General features: G+C 46.3%; 1 protein-coding gene across 7 annotated transcripts in view; it reads right to left on the reverse strand.

Annotated features, from left to right (window-relative positions):
• Window positions 1-14,280: 14,280 nt before the first annotated feature.
• ARID4B (AT-rich interaction domain 4B) overlaps window positions 14,281-19,554 on the reverse strand; it is an 852,780-nt gene continuing 847,506 nt past the window's right edge. For 6 of the 7 annotated variants that reach the window (XM_033937320.1, XM_033937318.1, XM_033937319.1 and 3 more), the window contains one exon: window positions 14,281-15,943. In XM_033937320.1, the coding sequence (XP_033793211.1) occupies window positions 15,813-15,943 (131 nt within the window). In that variant the 3' untranslated portion in view covers window positions 14,281-15,812. The remainder of the gene's footprint in view (window positions 15,944-19,554) is intronic. The other variant, XM_033937316.1, reaches the window with a different exon arrangement.

Here is a 19,554-nt window from a genome sequence, read left to right on the forward strand (position 1 = left end):
GTGCACTGCCATGTACTAAAATCGCCTGCCTCTAGATTACCGTATTTTCTCGCATATAACGCGCGCGTTATACGTGTTTTTACAAACCGCGCATAACCTTGCGCGTTATACGCGTGAGCGTGTTGTACAAAATTTTTTTTACATAGTTCCCCCCCCGACGTCCGATTCACCCTCCCCCCCCCGCAGGACCGCTCGCACCCCCACCCCGAAGAACCGCTCGCACGCACTCCCACCCGCACCCCCACCCTGAAGGACCGCTTGCACCCCCACAGCCTCCCGACCCCCCCATCATGTAGAAGCTCCTACCGGTGTCCTGCTGCTTCCTCTTGGCGGTCCCGGCCCTTCTGTGAGCCCTGCGCCTGCGCTGCTTCCTCTTCCGGCGATTCGCCCTTTCTCTAACGTCAAGCCCTCTTGCCCCGCCGACTCCCCGACACGTTTGGGTCAAGAGGGAGCTCAAGCCCTCTTGCCCCAGCCAACCGCGGCACCCCCGACACGATCGGGGCAAGAGGGAGCTCAAGCCCTCTTGCCCCAGCCAACCGCAGCAACCCCGACACGATCGGGGCAAGAGGGAGCTCAAGCCCTCTTGCCACCCCCCCCGACACGATCGGGGCAAAAGGGAGTCCAAGCCCTCTTGCCCCGCCGACTCCCCAACTCCCCGACAATATCGGGCCAGGAGGGAGCCCAAACCCTCCTGGCCACGGCGACCCCCTACCCCCAGCCCGCACTACATTACGGGCAGGAGGGATCCCAGGCCCTCCTGCCCTCGACGCAAACCCCCCTCCCCTAACGACTGCCCCCCCCCCCAAGAACCTCCGACCGCCCCCCCAGCCGACCCGCGATCCCCCTGGCCGACCCCGACACCCCCACCCCCCTTCCCCGTACCTTTGTGTAGTTGGCCGGACAGACAGGAGCCAAACCCGCCTGTCCGGCAGGCAGCCAACGATGGAATGAGGCCGGATTGGCCCATCCGTCCCAAAGCTCCACCTACTGGTGGGGCCTAAGGCGCCTGGGCCAATCAGAATAGGCCCGGGAGCCTTAGGTCCCTCCTGGGGGCGGGGCCTTGGGCACACGGTCGGGTTGGGCCCATGTGCCTCAGGCCCCGCCCCCAGGAGGGACCTAAGGCTCCCGGGCCTATTCTGATTGGCCCAGGCGCCTTAGGCCCCACCAGTAGGCGGGGCCTGAGGCACATGGGCCCAACCCGACCATGTGCCCAAGGCCCCGCCCCCAGGAGGGACCTAAGGCTCCCGGGCCTATTCTGATTGGCCCAGGCGCCTTAGGCCCCACCAGTAGGTGGAGCTTTGGGACGGATGGGCCAATCCGGCCTCATTCCGTCGTTGGCTGCCTGCCGGACAGGCGGGTTTGGCTCCCGTTTGTCCGGCCAACTACACAAAGGTACGGGGAAAGGGGGTGGGGGTGTCGTGGGGGTCGGCCAGGGGAGTCGCGTGTCGGCTGGGGGGGCGGTCGTAGGTTCTTGGGGTGGGCAGTCGTTGGGGGGAGGGGGGTTTGCGTCGAGGGCAGGAGGGCCTGGGATCCCTCCTGCCCGTAATGTAGTGCAGGGTGGGGGTAGGGGGTCGCCGTGGCCAGGAGGGTTTGGGCTCCCTCCTGGCCCGATATTGTCGGGGAGTTGGAGAGTCGGAGGGGCAAGAGGGCTTGGACTCCCTTTTGCCCCGATCATGTCGGGGGGGGGCAAGAGGGCTTGAGCTCCCTCTTGCCCCGATCGTGTCGGGGTTGCTGCGGTTGGCTGGGGCAAGAGGGCTTGAGCTCCCTCTTGCCACAATCGTGTCGGGGAGTTGGGGAGTCAGCGGGGCAAGAGGGCTTGACATTAGAGAAAAGGCGAACCGCTGGAAGAGGAAGTAGCGCAGGCGCAGGGCTCACGGAAGGGCCGGGACTAGAGAGTTGCGCGGGGACAGAAATCCCACCCGTCCCCGCCAAAGTCCCACCCGTCCCCGTGAGGACTCCCACCCGTCCCCACCCGTCCCCGCGAGGAATCCCTCCGTCCCCACCCGTCCCTGCGAGGAATCCCCTCCGTCCCCGCCCGTCTCCGCGAGGAATCCCCTACGTCCCCGCGAGGAATCCCCTACATCCCCACCCGTCCCTATAAACTACAGAAATAGTTATTTCATTTAATTATGCTACTGAATTAAAGGCTCTGGTAGAAACCCATTTAAAAATAAGCAAAAAGACTTTATTAATTTGGAAATATTAATTGGGAAGAATACATACTTTGTAAACGGGTTTCTACCAGAGCCTCTAATGTTTATAAATTTTTATCAACACAACTAATATACTACTTTATCCTTAAGCAAAAAAAAAAAAAAAAAAAAGAATTTTTTTCCTACCTTTGTTGCCTGGTTTCTGCTTTCTTCATGTTCTCATTCAATTCCTTCCATCCACTGCCTCTCTTCTCTCTGTTTCTTCCATTTGCTCTGTTACTGTGCCTCTCCCATTCTCCCCCCTCCCAAATTGGTCTGGCACCCATCTTTTTCCCTCCGCTCCCCCCATAGTCTGGCACCTCTGTCTTCTTCCCTGCCAGCGTCTTCTCCCCATTCCCTCTTCCCCATTTCCTTTCAGTGTCCTTCTCCCCCACCATCTTCCCTATGTCCTGTCAGGCAGCATCCTTCTCCCCCCTCTGCCTTCCCCATGTCCTTTCAGCATCCTTCTCCCCCCTCTGTCTTCCCCTTGTCCTTTCAGCGGCCTTCTCCCCCCCCCTGTTTTCCCCATGTCCTTTCATCGGCCTTCTCCACCCCTGTTTTCCCCAGGTCCTTTCAGTGGCATTCTCCACCCCTTTGTCTTCCCCAGTGCTTTCAGGGTCCTTCTCCCCCCCTCTGTCTTCCTCATGTGCTTTCAGCATCCTTCCCCCCCTCCTCCCATTTACCCCATGTCCTTTCAGCGTTCTTCTCCACCCCTTTGTCTTCCCCAGTACTTTCAGTGGCCTTCTCCCCCCTTAAGCATCTTTTCTTCTCCACTCCACCTTTCCTCCCTCCCTTTGTGGCGCTTTCGCACCCGACCGACAACAGAACAGGCCCGGTCAGACAAATCTCCCTGTCCTGTAGCCACGAATCTAAATTACCTTCTTACAGCAGCTGGAGTAGTGAAGCTGCTGTAAGAGGTAATTTAGATTCGCGGCTACAGGGCAGGGAGATTTGTCGGCCGGGCCTGTTGTCGGTCGATCGGGGGACCTGACCGGCTGTGCACATTCTCCGGGGCGGACCGTCCCCTCCCCCCTCTTTCGTATGCCATTGCCTTCTTCCTATCTGCCCTGCCGCACACAGCCGACCGGAAGTCTTCCTGATGTCAGCGCGGATGTCGGAGGAAGGGAGGGCTTTGCTTAAGCCCTCCCTCCGACGTCAGCGCTGACATCGGGAAGACTTCCGTTCGGCTGTGTGCTGCGACAGGGCAGGTAAGGAGGAGGAGACTACCCTCGCGGCTCGAGTGCACTGCGATCCAACCCCGCAGGAACCCCGCGACCCTAGGGGGCGTCCCCACGGGATCCCCGCGACCCTAGGGGGCGTCCCCACGGGATCCCCGCGACCCTAAGGGGCGTCCCCACGGGATCCCCATGACCCAAAGGGGGAACCCGCGGGATCCCCGTGGGTCCCGCGGGATTCCCGTCATCCCTGTTCCCGTGCAGCTCTCTAGCCGGGACCGCCAAGAGAAAGCAGCAGGAGCTTCTACATGATGGGGGGGGGGGTCGGGAGGCTGTAGGGGTGCGAGCGGTCCTTCGGGGTGGGGGTGCGAGCGGTCCTGCGGGGGGGTGAATCGGACGTCGGGGGGGGGCATCAGGCTTTCAGGGTGGGGACAGGACTTCAAGGGGGAGAGGGGAGTCGGGGCAGGCGAAAGGAGAGTCGGGGTGGCCAGAGAAGAGTCGGGGCGGGCGAAAGGAGAGTCGGGCGGCGATGGGAGAGTCGGGCAGCATGCGCGGTATACGGGTGTGCGCGGTATATAAAAATTTCTGTACATAAATTTGTGTTTTCCGCGCGCTATACCCGTGTGCGCGTTTTACACGGGTGCGCGTTATCTACGTGAAAATACGGTACTTGCTGGCTGCGGAAGGTGGCGTCTGTGGCAAGTTCCACCTCTCTAACTGCTGCCTTGACCTTGATGATGGTACCGTGCTCGAGGAAGATGTGGACCGCATCACCAAACTGGCTCATGTTTCTCTCCGAACCTGGTGTGGCCTCCCTGCTGACTGACTCTCTAGCTCTTGGCTGCCTGCCTTGCCTGGTCAACTCTGCTATTCATCGCTCTACTGCAGCCCTGATTAGCACCTACCAGTCCCAACCACAGACCCCGACCTTCCCAGAAGTTTTGACCCCCATGTCTATATTGCTGCTCTTGGTGTTCCAAGAGGGGTCCCCGATGGGTACAAGGCCAGGGATTAGGTACAAGCCAATGATGCTTGGATTACTTATATTTCTCTCATTATTTGTATTCTCATTGCTTATGTTGGTTTTCACCTGTTCATGTGTTGTCTCTCGCCTTAAATTGGAGGACCTCTCTGCTGAGCTCAAACGTAATTCTCGGTTATTTAATCCTTGGGACCAATACTTTAGCTGAATGCAAGGATGGGCTTAACACCTTCTTATTGAAATATATATTGAAGGACATATCTGGAATATCTCTCCCTCCAAGCTCATGCTGTGCACTTATGATGTCATTTTCATGACATAAGAGGGGATTGAAGGGGCACATATATTTTTTGTAAGTTTTTCTATTCCTGCTTGTGTAGCATATAAAAAAAGGAACTGCTGAAACAGTTCTTGTTTATCAAAAGGCCACAAGGTCTTTTCTTTTTCTGTTCTGAGTTCTGTGTCTTACATTCTGTTCTATAGCTGAGTCAGGACTTAGATAAGAAACATTGCTAGACCTTAGACAAGACAGTATTATATGCTATAATGGAAACTTCCCACTATTTACCCCCTTATGTTTGCTACCTCTCTCTAGTTGCTTTTATGAATCCTGTTACTAAATATGGTCTTTCCTACAGTCATATGCTGAAAAAACTGACCCATGTAAAATGCTATAAATATGTATGCAGTACTCTGAATAAACAGGACATTTCTTTGGCCATGCAACTGCATGTGTGTTCTTTTCTTTCTAATGAGATGCCCCCCCGATGCATCGGTACCAGAGACGACAGAGTATGTGTGTGAGGCAGTATTGGAATCTGAACCTTTTCAGCGTGGAGTCTGTAATAACGGATCGTGGGTCACTACATTAGCTTCTTTGAGAGAGGAACCTACATTCTTAATGGGTATGACCAATCTGGCTTTTAAGAGATGGGCGCTATTGGGGTTGGCAACTTTTTGGGACTTTCTGATAGCGGGGAGAATGGTACCTCTTGCAGTTCTACAGAGTACACATGGGCTGTTAGATTGGGATTAACTTGCCTACCTACAGGTACCACATTTTATTAGTGCTAGGGGTTGGGATAGGATGTCTCCCATGCAGGCTGAGCACTTGGAACAGTTATGGGGGACTTTAAAGAGAGTGCCCAGACCCATTTTGATATTGTATCGGTACTTGAGGGGCCAAAAAATATCACATTATGGGTTCAAACAGCAGTAGGAGCAGGATCTATATTGTACTTTTACGGCTAAAGAGTGGACTACAATGTGTGTGGAGGTGGGGAAGGCCGCTGGACCTGTGCATTAGTTCAAGAAAATACATACAAGGTCCTTAGTCGCTGGTATTATACACCAGAGCGACTACATAAGATATATCCACAGGCTTCTGACCGATGTTGGTGAGTCGCTGGTATTATACAATGGAGCAACTACATAAGATGTACCCACAGGCTTCTGACCGATGTTGGCGGTGCCATGGGGCCTTGGGGTCCTTCTTCTATATCTGGTGGGAGTGATCCATGCTGGCTCCTTTCTGGAGCTTGATTACTGCATTGTCCCAGTTGCTGGGTCAGCCCGCGCCTCTTACTCCTCAAGCTGTTTATTGGCGCTTACTAATGTACGTGCTTATAAGTGATAAACCCGATTGGTGAGGATGGAATTGGCAGCAGCTAAATGTTTAATTGCGGTGTACTGGAAAAAGACCTCTGTGCCTGATCTGAGTGAATGGAGGGTATCCTTGATGTTGATGGGGAAAATGGAATTGTATATTGCTAAAAGGAGGGGATATTATAAGCAATCGATAGATAAGTAGTCTATTCTTTCCAAGAAACTGGATATATAGGAAAAGGGGGGACCTTGCTCCTTAAATATGATTTTTGTTTCTAAGGGTTGGGGGGTGGGATATTGACAGGATAGCAGGTGGGGGTCTGCAGATTAGTGGGGAGGGAGGTAAGTCTTGGGGAAATTTGACTGCTGCTTTAGCTCTTTGTGGGTGAATGTGAGAGTTTGTAGCCTATGTACATTTGTCATCTGAAAATATAAAAGAACCTACAGATATAATCAAGATCAAAAGAATAATCAGTTAATCCTGCTGTTTCATATCTTTTAAGTAGTTTCCAATTCAAAATAGGGCATGGTTTCCAGTTCTATGACTTTTTAATTCCCTAAGGCAGGGGTGCCCAAAAGGTTGATCGCGATCGATAGACTCGTGTTGCCTTTGCGTTATCCCTGCTTCCCTGACGCCACAAAAGCCAGACGCTTGCAGCCACTGCACAAGCCTCCCACTGCCCCGACGTCAATTCTGATGTTAGAGAGGAAGTTCCGGGCCAGCCAATCACTGCCTGGCTAGCCTGGAACTTCCTTTCCGACGTCAGAATTGATGTGTGGGGGGGGGAGGCTTGTGGGACCAGCACTTGTGCAGTGGCTGCACATGCCTGGCTTATGTGGCGTCAGGGAAGTAGGGAAAAATTGTGGGTGGTGGCTTGGGGGGGCAGGGAGAGAGAAAGAAAGACAGAAAGAAAGAAAGGGGGCAGGGAGAGAGAGAAAGAAAGGGGAGGAGGGGCAGGGAGAGAGGAAGAAAAAGTTGGACTCGTGGAGGGACAGAAAGAGATGTTGGTTAAGGAATGGAATGAGGTCTAGAGGAGAGGAAGCATGCAGGAGGCAGAAACAAGGGAAGAAATATTGGATGCAGTCAGAAGGAAGTGCAATCAGAGACTCATGAAATCACCAGACAACAAAGGATGGAAAAATGATTTTATTTTCAATTTAGTGATCAAAATGTGTCCATTTTGAGAACTTATATCTGCTGTCTATATTTTGCACTATAGTCCCCTTTTACTAAACCGCAATAGCGGTTTTTAGCGCAGGGAGCCTAGGAGCATTGGGAGCAGCACAGGACATTCAGCGCAGCTCCCTGTGCTAAAAACCACTATCATGGTTTAGTAAAAGGGGAGGGTGTATATTTGTCTATTTTTGTATAGTTGTTACTGAGGTGACATTGCATATTTTAAAGTCATCTGCCTTGACCTCTTTGAAAAAAAACTCAAATATAAATTATAATTAATATTTTCTCTGCTTACAGTGTGCTTTCTTTTTTTTAAAATTTTATTGTTGGTAGATCATTTTGACTTGGTCATTTTAAAAGTAGCTTGCAAGCCAAAAAAGTGTGGGCAGCTAAGGAGCTAAGGAATCTCTGGTTTTATGTATGCATGTATTTAATTTTAATTAAAGGAAATTTATCACAGAGTATTTCAAGTTTGAGTGAGGTACAAAATACATATTTGTCAAATACTTTCTGAAAACCCACTGTATGGAATGGATCACATGTTTATTTTCACTTTCTAAAAGTATCAAATAAATTTGTAAAGCAACATGAGGACAAGATGGCGTTGTGGAAGGACGCGCTATGTTCTCCTCCTGTTATGCCTAAAAGATGAGGCATAACAACAGCCTGAACCTGCCTTAATAAGGCAAGGAGTACTATGAGTTTCTTCACATCCTCTCCTCAGGGCAATCCTGCTGAGCCAGATGCGAAGGAAGTATCAAGATTAGGAAGCGAGATTTCGCTTAGTCCCCCGTGACCTGCGCCTCCCTTGCAGCCGTGAGAGAGGAGAACTTCGGCAGCAATGTCGGCAGTGGATTCTTCGCTGCCCCTGGAGCTATCAGGCTTGCCGGCTTCACCGGAATTCGTGGCTGGAAGATCTTTGGTCAACGGAGCTCCAGCAGAGAGAGGGAAATTACCAACATTACAGCCCCTTGTTAGACCCGCTGAGGTTACGTTGGAAACTATTTGGACTGCACTAGGCTCCCTTTATAAGGTATGTCTGGGAATCTTTCCTCTTGTTCAGACTCAATCTTTGAGATTACAAAAATTTGAAGAGGACTTGAAATCCCAGGGAGAAAAAGTTTCTTAGAACAGTTAGTGCAGGGAATAAAATCTACTACTGGAACTATTCTACAGGACAAACTTCTGATGTTGAGAAAAATAGAAAATCTTGAGAATTATACCAAAAAATTGAATTTAAGATTGTTAAATTTCCCTAAGATACTGACTATGACACCTAAATAAACTTTTTATAAGTTTCTGAAAGAGGTTTTAAAATATCCCGATAATGGACTACCTCCTCTACATAAAATTTATTTTTTGCCAGTTTCTCAAAAAAAGCCTTCCTCTTCTGATCCTGAGGTTATCCATCAGGCAACGACAGCAGGTCCATTGGATATATCAAATGTACTGGAGAATTCTCAAGAGGAAATCATTGTGTGCTCAACGCTTCTTAAGAACATAAGAAATGCCTTCACCGGATCAGACCGAGGTCCATCTAGTCCGGCGATCTGCACACGCGGCGGCCCATTTAGGTACTCCTTTATGGAGACCCGAAATTGCCGTATACCTCAATATGATATGCAAGAAAGTGTGCATCCAACCTGCGCTTGAAACCCAGAACCGTAGTCTCCGCCACAACATCCGCCGGCAGAGAATTCCAAGCGCCCACAACATTTGTATTTTATCAAGACAAAGAAGCACTTCTTCGCCTTTTTTTTAGGTTGAAGAAAGCTTTTGGTTTTTTTTGAATAGTAAAATTTTGATGTTTGCAGATGTATCAAGAACTACAGACAAGAAGAAAAAGATTCCTGGAAATGAAAGATAGCGTGAAAGCATTGGAAGCAAAATTTCGTCCGACCAACGATTTCAAGGTACGGGGGGGTGGGATTGGGGGGTATCATGAGTTGGCAGGAGGGGTCTCGCAGGTCGGCAGGGGGGCCGATCGGGGGTTCGGGGGCAAGCGTGTAAAGGGGGGGTGCGTCGAGGGCAGGAGGGCCTGGGATCCCTCCTGCCCATATTTTAGTGGGGGTGGGGGGTTCACCTGGGCAGGAGGGGTTGGGCTCCCTCCCGCCCGATCTTATAGGGGGTGGGGTTACGTGGCCAGGAGGGCTTGGGCTCCCTCTTGCCCCAGTTGTGTCGGGGAACATCAGGCTATCGCCGGTGCAAGAGGGCTTGGGCTCTCTGCTGGACTGATCGTTGTGGGGGAGGAGGAGTTGATTCTGTAACCGGTGTTGTTTTTGACACACCAGTTACAGAATCTAGCTTTTAGGCAAAGGACTGGCTCCTCCTTCGTCTAAAAGCCCTTGTTTTGGGCGTTTGGGACTTAGGCTTTTTTTAGGTTGATTATATGGTATAAGTTTAGATGTAGTGGTGGTCTGGGCGTTTAAACATCTGAACGTAGAGGTAGGCCATTATAAAAAAAACCTCCTTTTGGACGTTTTTTTGATAATGGACATTTTCCCTGCTTCTACTTTCAACGTTTAAGGCTTTAGGCCAAAAGGGGACTTAGACTTTTTTTTTATTATGCCCCTCTTAGAGTTCACCAGTCTTTGTTTGGACTTATCCACTCCATGGTGTTTGGGTATAGACCCAACATCTTCATCAGTAAAGGCTGGGGCAAACAATTTTTCAGCTACTACTTTAACTTCTTTGGGCACTTTTTAAATCCAACCGTCTCCCTCACATACTTTCTATTCCAAAGTTATTTGAAAAGTCATTTGGTATTAGTTTTTGTCAATACAGCAAACTTTGTTTCTTGCAACTGCTTGTGCTTTTTCTTCTTTTCCTCATTAGGGTCTGCTCTCCATTTCCTGATTGATGCCCTTTTGGCTTTCTCTGCTTTTCCTTATTCTCTATTAATCCGGTCATTCTTTTAACTTTGTTTAGTGCATGGAATATATTGTATCTGGCATTCTAAAATGGTATTTTTCTTCAACATCTACACTGCAAGCAAACTTTTGAATCTGAAACTTCTTTTTTAGGTTGGGTTTTTTTGTTGTTGTTAATTTTTCCATTTTATCATAGTCTTTTTTTTAAAGAAATTTGCTACAGTAATCCTGCCAGTGATTGTGACAAATTTGATCAGACCCCTGTCACTCTTCACATCAGGTCCTACAGTCCAATAAAGATGTTATCAGTAACGCGGCAGACTGAATTCACAAGCGGACAAGGCCGAAGAAGCCTGTTTACCGTGTTGCTGGCTTGACGCTACTTAGGGAGGTAAGTAAGGCTTGTGGCAGTATTCCGATGGGAGGGAGGGAGGGAAGGAAGGATGGGGATTCGGCTGCGCGGCGGATGCGGGTGCTCGGGGTGGGCGGTGCTCGCTTAAAGGTTCTGCTGCACAAGAGATGGGAGGGAGGGAAGGGAAACTGCCAGCAAATCCCAGGACTAGACCTACCTCGAAAATCCTGCTAGGGCTTTTTTTCAGGGTAGGTCTTATTTTCGGGGAAACAGGGTATCTTGCCAGTTCCATGCTGTCCTATCTAGCTCTCACCATAACTACCTCAAATGAAAAAAATCAGGCAAAAGACTGTCAATGGATGTGTTGAACTTATTGAGCACGAACTGCAAGTGGATGTAATAGAGACAAAAACAAAAATAGAATTCAAAGATGCATGAGATAAAAAGGAAAGGTCCCTTTATAGCAGGGGTGTCAAACTAAGGCCTGTGGGCCAAATTGGCCTGCAGAGTAATTAGATTTGGCCCGAGATATGGCCCCCTGTTCCTTCCCTCCCTCCATCCCAGCTTCCCAGTCTCACCTTCAAAGCAGCCTGCAGAGGATTGCTGGTTGGCTGTAGCGAACCTAGCAGGTTGCCGTTGACCTCTGAAGCACTTTCCCTCTGCTGCAGTCCCGTACGTCAGAGGAGGAGCAGGACCGTGGCAGAGGGAATGTGCTGCGGAGGCAGATGGCAACATGCTATGTTCGCAATAGCACCAGCGATTTTCTGCAGGCTGCTTTGAAGGTGAGACCAGGAAGCCGGAGGATGCTAGAAAGAAGGCGGGCCCTGATGTAAAGGGGAAAAACATGCAGGCCTTCCAGGGGGAGGTGGGGGGGGCCTGGTGTAGAAGTACATGGAGGGAGGGAAGAAGGAGCCCAAACAGACGTGCATATGCTGGACTGAAGGGGAGGGGTAGGGGAAGAAATAATAATAATAATAATTTTATTCTTATATACTGCCACACCTCATAGTTCTAGGCGGTTCACAGAAAAGAGAACTGAACAATAAGTGAAAACTATAGGTATTCAGGAAATATAATCAAGGAAACAAGGAAATATCATGTGAACAAATAGGTCTTCACAAGTTTTCTAAAGGAATAATAGGACAGAGCTTGTGGAATAATTGCGCCTAACCAGGCATTCATTTTGCCTGCTTGAAATGTAAGTGTTCTATCCAAAAATCTCTTAATCCGACAAGATTTTAATGTCAGTTAGGCAAATAAATGAGAGCTTTGCGCAGACCTAGCAGGCCTATGCACCTAAAAGTGAGAGGAAAGGTAAATCCAGACCAAATAACGATTTAAAACAGATGCAAGCTAATTTGAATAGAACTCTTGCCTCTATCGGTAATCAATGTAATTGTCGATAATTAGGAATAATATGGGTCTAAAAAAAGGAGAGGGAGAGAGATGGTGGACAATGGGATGGAGGGAAGGAACAGAAAGGGAGAGAAGTTGGACACAAGGGATGGTGTGGAGGGGGATAGAGATACTTGATACAAGGGTAGTTGGGAAGAGAAAGGGAGAGATGGTGGATCCTGGGGTGGTGTGGAAGGAGGGCGAGATGCTGGATGAAAGTGTAGTCGAGAAAAGGAGAGATGGGGGATATGGTGATGGAGCCGAAAAAAAGGAAAGATGCCAGACCTCTGGGGGAGGGAAGGGAAATGGAAGGGGAGGACAGAGATGGAAGTTAGTACGGAGAAAGAAGAAAACGACAAATGGCCAGGAGACCCTGGCAAGCGAGTTATCAGAAGACAACCAGAACTTGGGACAAACATGATTTGAATAATGACCAGACAACAAAAGGCAGAAAAAAATAACTTTATTTTCTGTTTTGTGATTACAATATGTGATTTGAAATGTATATCCTGCCAGAGCAGGTGTTAGACAGCAAGCGTGAACTAGGACCTAAAAGAGAGGAAAAGTCTTCTTTATTTATTTTATTTACATCACAGAGCTGGCGTGGCAGGCAAATAAACATGTGGCACACTTTTTAAATGTCAACTAAACATTCTCCCAGACTTGTAAAAGTAGATTAAGAAATTACCTGTATTGGTTTATCCTTAAGAAAGTCTTCCAACTGGACTGGGTCTAGAAACACATATTTATCAGCTGCATATGAAATAAGGCATTTACAGGGAAATTTTAGAAAAAAGGTTGCACCCACTGCTAGAACCTTAGGTTTAAGCAATAGGAATTGCTTCCTTTTTAACTGAGTCTGCTTAGATACATCAGGAAAAACAGAAACTCGTTGGCCACAAAACAGAACTTGTTTCTTCATGAAATACAACTTTAAAATAGCTTGATTTTCTAGTTCTGATCTGAACACTACCAACAGGGTGGCACGTTTTGTTATTGTGTCCTTAGATGATTCAAGAAACTGAGATAAATCCAAACTGTCTGGTGAGACTAATTTATCTATTTCCCCCTCATCTACCACCTCCCTAGAAACCCTCGGAATGTTGTAGAGATTATCAGGCTCAAAGGTATCCACATTAGTATATTGCAAACTCTCCAGAGAAGTTGTAACCCTATACTTCTACTAAGGGGTCCTTTTATTAAGGTGCGCATTTAGCATGCGCTAAATCGGTTAACGTACCTTAAAAAGGACCTCTAAGTATCTTAATAAAAAATTTGGCCCGCGACTTAGCCTATGTTTTAGATTTCGGCCTCTTATGTGATTGAGTTTGACACCCCTGCTTTATGATAAATAAGTAGGGTCTGTGGCACTGCACCAGGAGTGGAGTGTATCATCTATTCCTTTACCATATCTAATCCTTCTATCTGTGAACGTTTTCCAAGCCCTTCTTCAAAAAATACAAAAGAAATATATTTAGTAAAGGGACAAAAAGACACAAGAAAAAAGACAAGCCTTCCTTACTTCTCCCCCCTGTTTATTTCTCTGTCATATAAAAAGAAAATCTTATAATCTTATCACCCTGATTTATTTTCTTAGCCATTTATCATCATTCTGTGCACTGACTTCCTTTTTTGTTTTCTCGGCCTTGCCTGATATATACCGTATTTTTCGCTCCATAAGACGCACCTGACCATAAGATGCACCCTAGATTTAGAGGAGGAAAACAAACAAAAAAAAACATTCTGATCCAAATTCTCCATGCCAGGCTCTGCACCCTGTCCCCCCTTCTGATGGTCTAGTGGTAGGCCAAGACAGAGCACAGAGCAGGCAGGCCTAGTGGCAGGCAGGCAGGCCCCATACCCCTTACGTAACCTCCCACGGTACCTTAAATCGTCCCATGTCCTTAAATCCACATGTGCCCCCCAGTACCTTAAATCATCCCCATCCCCCCACGTGCCCCCAGTATGTTAAATCATCCCCCCATATAACCACATGCCCCCCAGTACCTTAAATCATCCCCCACGTATCTTTAATCATATCCCTTCAGTACCTTTTTAAATTTCTCCTTCCTTAGACAGCTCTCATTTTTCCCAGCCAGCAGGCACACAGGCCAGAAGTGCAGGGATCAGGAGCAAGCCCCCTTTGGGGGGGGGGAAAGTGCATCTTATGGAGCGAAAAATATGGTATTTCTGTACTACTCTTACAATAAAGCAAGATATAAATTTTGGAGTTGGGGAAGTAAAATCAAGGCAAATTACAGTATTTTTCTTAAAGAAAAGGGCAATAGACCAAATAGTCGATATGAAAGATATCAGAAAAGTATACAATATTATCTATTGCTGGGAAAACAGCCAAGATACAGATCATAAGTTGAATAGTTGGAATCTAGCACAGTAATCTGTTTAAAATTTACAATCCAGGAGTAATATTAAGAAACTCAGTATTACTACCCTTTTTTAATGTAAATGTCATTAATCTCATTCTACATTTTAAAATCCCTGTACTATGTCTATAAACTCAAATTACAGCTCTTAAATATTAAAAACAAAATTTTATTTCAGAAGACTTTACTTACATTTGTACAAAATATTACATAATTCTTTATCTGTAGGACCTAATAAATATGAGATAGTTTTCTATACTGTAAATTTTACTTTCAGCGTTGGTCAACAAATCTTTACAGTTCTGTACAAGTTGAGTACTTTGAAATAAGTTTCAACAAAATCCATTTGTGTATACACGCTAAAAATTGATTATTATTTTTCTAGAAAAAAACTGAATTTAAGAGATTTGACACGCACCTACACAAGAAAACATTTTGAAATTATTTTACACAAATTACCAAAAAAAAAGGAGAAAGAAAACATGCTAATCCTGGTTATCCTAGACACAATAAGGGTACATACAACATGTAACGTTAAAACACTTGTATAATAACAGTATATTATCAGTGCCATTTTGCTGTAATTGAAACATCTGTAATACAGAAAAGCTAGCACTTACTGTACAAACAGAAAAGATATCAGGATCAAACAAAATCAGTAAAAATAGAAATGGTTTTGAGTTTATACTGGAGTCTGTACAAGGCAACAATTGTTTTTTGTTTATCATTCGCTTTCCCTAAAAACACCTGTTCTTTTGTGGAAGTGTTCATATCAGCATCCTTCAATTGTTAAACAAACTTTTTCATCCCTTATTCTTATAGCTTGGAATTTAAAAAAAACAAACAAACACATTACAAAGAAAATATTTGTTACGTTTCAAAGGAAAAAAGGTTATAAGAAAACACAACAGTATAACTTATAAGCCATAATGAATAAATATACAATTTGGATGGACTAAGTACAATATTTATACACCATTATTTAATATTTAGTACAATTAGCTATTAATATACTTTCTTTTTTCCCCAAAAAGTATTATATCAAAATTAAAAAAAATACTGATTTATAGAAAAATGGCAAAAGTAGTCCAATTCCATTTAATTGGTTATTAGAAACCACATTAACCATTAGCTCAATTCAAACCTATAAACATTTATTGACCTTTTCAAAAATAATCTTTTCATTTTGGTTTCACGAACCAATAGCAAATGGTAGGTTTTATAGCTTAAATGTGCTTGATTTCTATGAATTCACTAAAAATGATTTGAGGGCTAAAATGATCAGCTTTTGTGAGAAAAACTGGTTTGTATGTTGTACATCAAAATATTCCAGTTCTGCCAAAATACCTAGCGAATACAACACTCACAGCAATCTGCTATTATTCAGTACTTTCTGATTTATCTTTACAGGCAAAGAATAATCACTGTTCCCACAAAGGAAGGCCTTCAGATAACCAGATATACAATTTCCAGACAAGCAGGAAACAGTTATTGCTTGAAGAAGAGCAATCCCTTGTATTCCTTCTTCATAAAAGCGCACTTAAGTGCAAAGTTAGCTTGTCAAAAATCAATTTTGAATAAAAAATAGTGCTAATCTGATGTATGCCACAGTGCAGTATAAAAATAACCTAATGGCTTTCAACAGCTAATAAGTGCAAAGTGCTTAACCAAGTCCTTTTGTCACCTGCACTCAACCGACATTCCATTCTGTGAAGAACTTGTCATAGCTGGATCTGCTAATGTCAACATAACAGCAGCAGTAATGGAACTGGAGGAAGGTGAGGATGAGGAGGAAGATGTAATAGCAATACCTAAGCAAGAACAAACCCAAAAAAATGTATTAAATACCATGTCATGATAGGAAGAATCACACTGCGATTACAATTATTTAATATAAATAGTTAAAGTTTTTATCCTTTCCACTAAATTTTCAAAATTCCATTTATACACACCCAATAAGAGGGTATATCTGTAACTGTGTGCCTATATACAGTATACATCCTCTGAGGGCATGCGATAGGCAAACATTCTATAAAGGAAAAGTTTATTTTCCTTCATAGAATACTTCTGCAATCAGGTAGATTCATACATATGAGCTTAGTCATGAGCATTTATGCCAGCCACAGATTTATGTAATAGAGAATGATACGGTGGCTGTTACCCACGGTCAACAGTGGGGGGAAAACAGTGTTCACTGCAGCTGTGGGGACAAGGCAATTCATCGCCCCATGGAGCGCTGAATGGCCTTGTCTCCGCAGTTAAGGGAGGGAACACGCGCGGTCACCTATCATGCTGCCTTCCTCCATACTAATAGCTGCCGCCGCCCGATCGCTGCCACCACCCAAGCATCTCCCTCCCTCCTGATCACTGCAGCCCAATCGCTACTGCTGCCCAATCGAAGCCGCTACCTGAGCCCAATCATCACCGCCTGAGCATCTCTCTAAATTTGCTTCCTACGAGCAGCCAGAGTGTTGAAATCGTGTGTGGCTGCCATATAGGTGATCTCTGACACAACTGGAAGTTGCATCAGAGATGACCTTTCCTGCAGCCACACATAACTTCAAAGCCTCGGCTGATCGTAGGAAGCAAATTTAGAAATTGCCTGCTATGAAGGTAAGGAGCAGGGAGGGAGAAAGGGAGGAAAGGTGGGATGGAGAAGAACAGACATTGAAGGGACCTGGGCAAGGTGGGGTGGGGAGGAACAGACGCTGAAGAGAACTGGGGAAGGTGGAGTAGAGTCAAACAGACGCTGAAGGGAACTGGGGAAGGTGGGGTGGGGAGGAACAGACACTGAAGGGAATTGGGGAAGGTGGGGTGGGGAGGAACAGACGCTGAAGGCAACTGGGGAAAGTGGAGTAGAGACGAACAGACGCTGAAGGGAACTGGGGAAGATGGGCTAGAGAGGAACAGATGCTGAAGGGAACTGGGGAAGGTGGGGTGCGGAGGAACAGACGCTGAAGGGAACTGGGGTAGGTGGGGTGCGGAGGAACAGAAGCTGAAGGGAACTGGGGAAGGTGGGGTGCGGAGTAACAGATGCTGAAGGGAACTGGGGAAGGTGGAGTAGAGATGAACAGACGCTGAAGGAAACTGGGGAAGGTGGGGTGGGGAGGAACAGACAGTGAAGGGAACTGGGGAAGGTGGGGTGGAGAGGAAGACGCTGAAAGGAAATGGTGATGAGAGAGATTCCAGACTATGGGGGAAGCGGAGGGAAGAAGATGAGTGGCAGACCAATTGGGGTGGGGGTGGAAGGAGAGATGGAAGGTTGAGGCACAGTAACAGAGCATTTGGAAGAGACAGAGAGGGCAGACAGTGGATGGAAGGAAATGAATGAGAAGATGAGGAAAGCAGAAACTAGACAACAAAGGTAGCAAAAATTTTTTATTTATTTATTTATTTTTTGCTTTTAGATAAAGTAGTATATTAGTTGTGCTGATAAAAATTTATAAACAAGCCCTGCCAGCTGAACATCTCTTTCTCTAGTTCAGCAGCCAGAACTTTGATTTATAAGGAAGGAATAAGCTAAATATTGCAGTACTGAGGCTTGTATGGATGCTGTGAGGACAGCGGTCGTGAAGATGGGGTGGGGACAGTGGTCTCAGGGACGGGGAAGGGACAGGGTCGGTGGTCACAGGGATGGAGCAGTGACGTGGACAAATTATTTCTCCATGTCATTCTCTATTATGCAAGTAAATGCACACCCCTTTCTGCCCACTTGGACAATATTGTGTATTGACAGAACAGTGCAAAAGTACTTATGTGGCATGCACATCGGTAATGTGTGTACAGATGTGTGTTTATGCTAGTATTCTGCATAAATGTCAGCGCATACATTATAGAATTATACCCTATGGCAGTGGTCTCCAACCTTTTTCATGTAAAGAGCCGCAGTGTGAATATGAGAAAGCTCTAAAGGCCATCAAAAAATTTCAAGCTTACACATACTATAATTTTGTGAAACTGCCTTGACCTGCTTGTTCAGACTGGGTATGGAAAGATTAGGTTCTTACCTCGGTAATCTTCTTTCTAGTACTCAGACACACCATTCCTGAACCTGTGGATAATCAATCCCTTCTCGTAAGAATTCTTATAGGGAGCCTCATTAGCATTCTTTTGCCCTGCCTTCAACTCCTCTGGGCTGTCTTCCAATTCCTCAGTTCATACCAAAGCATTAACCATTTGCATTACATTACAAGGTAAAAAAACAAACAAGTCACCAACCTGAGCGCAACTTGCACTAAGACTGTGGGAGATTCTATAGATACCCCCTGGATTCTTTAACACGGCAGTCGCATCCTTTATCCTCATCAAGGCTGGACAAAGGAAAGAAACAAGGTATCCAGATTCCCCGGCTCATTTGAGACAGTAAGCAGACAACCAATCATCTGACAGGGCAAACTTCAGGAAGAGATTATCTGTCTTCTAGAAAGAAGATTTCTGAGATAAGAACCTAATTTTTCCTTCTAGTGTGACAGACACTCTATTCTTGAACCTGTGGGACGTATTAAAGCAGTCCCCCAAGTTTAGGGTGGGACAGGTGAGAATGCTGTCAGAACTGAAGATCCGAATGTGGAGTCCAGTTTGGCCTCCACATCTAACCTGTAAAACTTTGTGAACATATGGAGAAAAGACCAAGTGACTGCACTAAAGATTTCTTCTGGGGACACCGCTGAAAATTCCGTCCATGGGGAAGACCACATCAGAATCCGAAATTCTGAGGAATGGATCTCGGCATGACACTTGTCGGGTTGAGGTAATTGCCACTATAAAAATACTATTTTGATGGAAAGGTCCATCAGAGAAGCTTACTCAAGAGGTTCATAGGGCACTCTAGTCAGCGCCTACAGAATAAGATTAAGACTCCATGTTGGAAAAGGCTGTCGAACCGGAAGACATAGACACAGAGCGCCCTTAGGAAACCTGGCCACATCTGATTGTGCAGTTATGGTGCTCCCAGTAATCTTAGACCCAAAATATGAGAGCTTTGCAATCTGAAATTTCAGGGAGTCAACTGCTAGGTCATTTTCCTGACCTTCCTGCAGGAAGGCGAACATCGCTGAGATTGGGGTTGAACTTGGGTCCTCACTTCTCTGAGCACACCAAGTTGGAAACGCTTCCAGGCTTTCACATATGTGGCTATTGTCTTCTTACATCTTAGAAGGATGGAGACCACAACATTCGAATAGCCCTTACATGCTAGCGCCACTCGCTCAAGAGTCATGCCATAAGACTAAAGCGTTCACTTACAAAATGGGGGGATCACCGCTAGGGGTGAGCAACCTTGAAAGAGACCTGGGAGTGATGGTAGACACAACATTAAAGGTGTCGGCGCAGTGCGCCACAGCCTCAAGGAAAGCAAACAAAATGTTGGGTATCATCAAGAAGGGTATCACGACCAGGACGAAGGAAGTCATCCTGCCACTGT

Source organism: Geotrypetes seraphini, chromosome 3 (genome assembly GCF_902459505.1).
Source record: "Geotrypetes seraphini chromosome 3, aGeoSer1.1, whole genome shotgun sequence".
NCBI classification, from domain to species: domain Eukaryota; kingdom Metazoa; phylum Chordata; class Amphibia; order Gymnophiona; family Dermophiidae; genus Geotrypetes; species Geotrypetes seraphini.